Source organism: Opisthorchis viverrini (genome assembly GCF_000715545.1).
Source record: "Opisthorchis viverrini unplaced genomic scaffold opera_v5_64, whole genome shotgun sequence".
Lineage (NCBI taxonomy): Eukaryota > Metazoa > Platyhelminthes > Trematoda > Opisthorchiida > Opisthorchiidae > Opisthorchis > Opisthorchis viverrini.
Genome location: NW_008751720.1, coordinates 980,752 through 984,414, shown reverse-complemented (window position 1 = coordinate 984,414; position 3,663 = coordinate 980,752). Strand labels below are relative to the sequence as shown.

Here is a 3,663-nt window from a genome sequence, read left to right as displayed (position 1 = left end):
GCAAGTCTGAAAATGCCGTAGATTTCGAGAAATCATTCTCATTGTGCGAATAGCCAGCGGCAGTCATTCAAGATTGGAGGCAATTTTAAATATACACGAAGTTGCAACAACTGAACGTCTAATGCAGGCAATTTTAAATATACACGAAGTTGCAACAACTGAACCGTCTAATGCAGGCGCATACCTGGGAAGTTTTTTAAACTCAAAACCCGCATATTTTCTCAGACATCAATTTTTATCATTTCGAGTGGTTTGGGAAGGCAGTAACCCTCCTGTTGAGGCTTTCATATGGTACCTAGTGAAAAGCATTTTGGATTCCATCTCATGTAATTTTTCGTGCTGACAAGATTATTTCCCTTCGCTGATAAACGAATGATCACTGCTGCACTCACTTCTTTGTGTTTTCAGTGAAACATTCAAACGGCGAAAAGAAACAATGACTATGAAACTTGGGATAGAGACCACATACTGTGCTCCATACTTGAATTCAAGGAAAGTCTACATCGTCCGGTATCACATCGCTCTTACTGCGCAGATGGTACAACTCGTGAACAGCCACGAACTCAGACGTTCCTGCGGTGTTTGTTTTACTTTGCAAAACGGTGAACTCAAGGCCGTTGATGTTTAGCGGGTGCTCAAAATTCTTTACAGGCTGCCAAAAATCATGGGTTAATTCGGGACAAGAATGAAGCTGAGAGCGGCAAACTTTATCAACAGGTGACTGGATTCCATCAACATTTTGACGTGTTATCAGGTCCAAATCATTCTACGATGACACCACGAATACTATGCGTCTCTCCAGCATCAAGTCGAAGTTGCAAAATGTATCAACGTCCATTACTAACGTGAACCCCTTTCATAAAGCATCTGGGCATGATGCAGAAGAACCCTCCAAGAATGGTGAGCATTTGATAATTTGGTTTTTGTGCAGGCTGCACTTTGTTTTGATCGAACATATTAGTACTTTGAGACACCTTTGAGATTAGAACCAACATGAAAATAGGACTGTGGCTCGAAATGTACTCATAATAGCGGCTTGTTATGGAAACCCATGGAAAACTTCCGAATTCCCCAATGAACCCTTGGCTGTGATAGCGATGTCTGCAGTTTTTAGAAATGCTCCAAGTAGAACCTGCCACTCACGCTAGCGGATATAGAGTAAAATTTAACTGACGAGTGGGTTGAGTTATATCTGCTGATGTTGTGCTGATGTTGTAGTAGACTAGAACGGGACTTCGTGCTTATAGCTTCCAGACAGAATTAAGGGATGCCCGAAGGCCAACATGATCATCCATCGGCATCCACTATTTCATTGAATGTTCCGTAACAAGAAGCGCAAAATATGTTAACCCCCTGAATTTAAAATGGTCGAGCACGGGGCGTGGCATGCTACACACAAGGTAGGTTCGTGAACAAGATAACAAATCACCTCATAATGCAATGCACCAACCATCCATTGGTCTGGACGAGGCTCATTGAAAATCCTTAATGATTGTTTATCCAAATGCTTCCTCTAGAGCTAGTAATAGATGTAGCTTCTCTAGAGATTGCCAACGTCGGTTGCTTCAAGTGTATTAATCAAAAGTTAAGATCACGTTTGGCTAAAGGTTGAAATATGTTGTAAACGTTACTAAACTGCATCCAGCGTGAAAACGATCCCTATGTTGCTCTCGTAGCCGATGCTACTATATGCCAAGTCCTAAAGGCACGACTGGGGATCACCCAAATAATATTGCCCTTGTCCCATATAGTATGAATAATTAATAGTTTCACCGAGTCGAATGATTTTAACTGTATCATCTAGCTAGAGCCTCCATTCTGTATTGTGGGTCTGACTTGTCTTGTCTGGATAGAGCCGAAAAATTCCGCCTAGCTTTAGACAGACCAGTCATTGCTGGAGTAGCAAAATATTTTTTATGTATACCGTATTTATGCGCAAAGAGATTTTACGACCATTGTCTACATAGAAACGGTTATTTTAGGGGTCGGCTTGTGGTAGCTTGCCCCCATAAGGAATGGTTAAGGTTTTGAAAGAAGTTTTTCGTTGATTACGTTTACTTGGGTAAGAGAAGAATGAAATGTTTGGTAAAAATGAACAGAAATAGTTGATCTGCGTCGGGATGGATTACGCTGACAGCTGGTCACCTAGAGTGTCAAGAGACTACAGTGTATTGCGTCATTCATAAGCCATAAACCTGCCAAAAAATATTTGGAAGTTTTTTACAAGGGGATGGCTGTCTGTTAATCGGGGAATCAATGAAGTTATGGCTGATGCTGTTGTCAGCAATGACAGTTTGCCCTGCGGCTACCGAGTTTACTAGCAACTGCTGTGGTGGCGTAAGTTATCTCTTCTAATTTAAACTCTGGCGGAGGATACCTCAAGGACGAAGTTCGATATTATACCTACAAGCTTAATAGATCTTCAGACTCTAGATTTTAAGCTTTACCGTTCAGCAGATATACGCTTAGTTTTTAATCGCGTGCCTTTACAACCAGAGGGTTTCACGAAGGTCTTGATCGTGTTCTGTAAAAAAAGCTCTTGTTTGTTGTGCACAGCCGTTCCTGAAATCCAAACGTCAGTCCGGTAACATTTTGTCGTGGAAAATTTTCTTAATTAAGCAATGAACTGTTTTCTAAATGGAAACTATCTTTTCCTCAACCGGTCCTTGGGGCAAACCTAATCATATATGAAAGTCACTCCTAATTTTCTGAACGGTGCAAACAACTTATGAGACTACTAGATACAAACCACTTTGTCTTGGAAACTAAAAGTATAACTTTGGCTCATTTTTAAAGAAGGCGGTTCAGAAATCTCAAACCAGTAGACTTCACCGCCAAACAAAACACCTAGATTTGGGCTACGTCTGACATGTCATCAGATGCTTTTAATTAAATTGTCACATAGTTTGCTAACCTTCTTAACTCCCTTTTTAAAACACTGCCAGATAGTAAAATTTGGTAATCTTGGATTTGTCATCCAAATGGGGGCTATGGATTCTCGGGAAAACCTGCTTATCGTTTGTGCTATGGAATCATTTCTCATAACTACAATCTGAATCAAGACACTCTGTTGTTTCCGTGAATGACAGTAAAACCTTCACCAACAAAGGCACGCAGATAATTTTATTTATCTTGTCGCCACGTGGGTGTTGTAGGAAAGGATTATTATTAGGATCCAAGCTAAACAGACAGAATTTTGGCCACTCAGTTCTTTGTGCAAATTAACTCCTTGTCTTAGTGCGTATTGTTAGCACAGGGATGACGTGTTCATAATCTGCATATGCACTGGTTATGCCAGTTTTATCAGTTCGTCTCATTTTCTTATCTTTCAATATGCGCTAAAATTCAGTTGAAAAAATGCCATTTCCGAACCCAACGCTATAGGGGTGTGAGAAGAATGCTAGTTAGTGGTCACAGTCTAAGAAAGTTTTCACCGGAAAACAGAATAAGGCTAACCTGCTCCTTTTGGCGCATCACGAAAGAAGGTGATACAAACTAGTTAGAAGCTGTTTCAAAGCACACCTGCTACCCAAAACTCCTAGATATCAACTAACAAAGCCCCTGAAAGGCCGGTATTTAGATACATAGGTTTATCTTTATCTAATTTGTATGCATAAGTACGACTTTTTGTGGCTGGGTCGTGAGATTTCAACCCCCCCTAAC

General features: G+C 40.6%; 1 protein-coding gene across 1 annotated transcript in view; it reads left to right on the top strand.

Annotated features, from left to right (window-relative positions):
- Window positions 1–788: 788 nt before the first annotated feature.
- T265_13409 (hypothetical protein) overlaps window positions 789–3,663 on the top strand; it is a gene marked incomplete at both ends in the record, with an annotated part of 76,721 nt that continues 73,846 nt past the window's right edge. Inside the window, one exon of the mRNA XM_009168763.1 lies at window positions 789–900. Coding sequence (XP_009167027.1) covers window positions 789–900 — 112 coding nt within the window. The remainder of the gene's footprint in view (window positions 901–3,663) is intronic.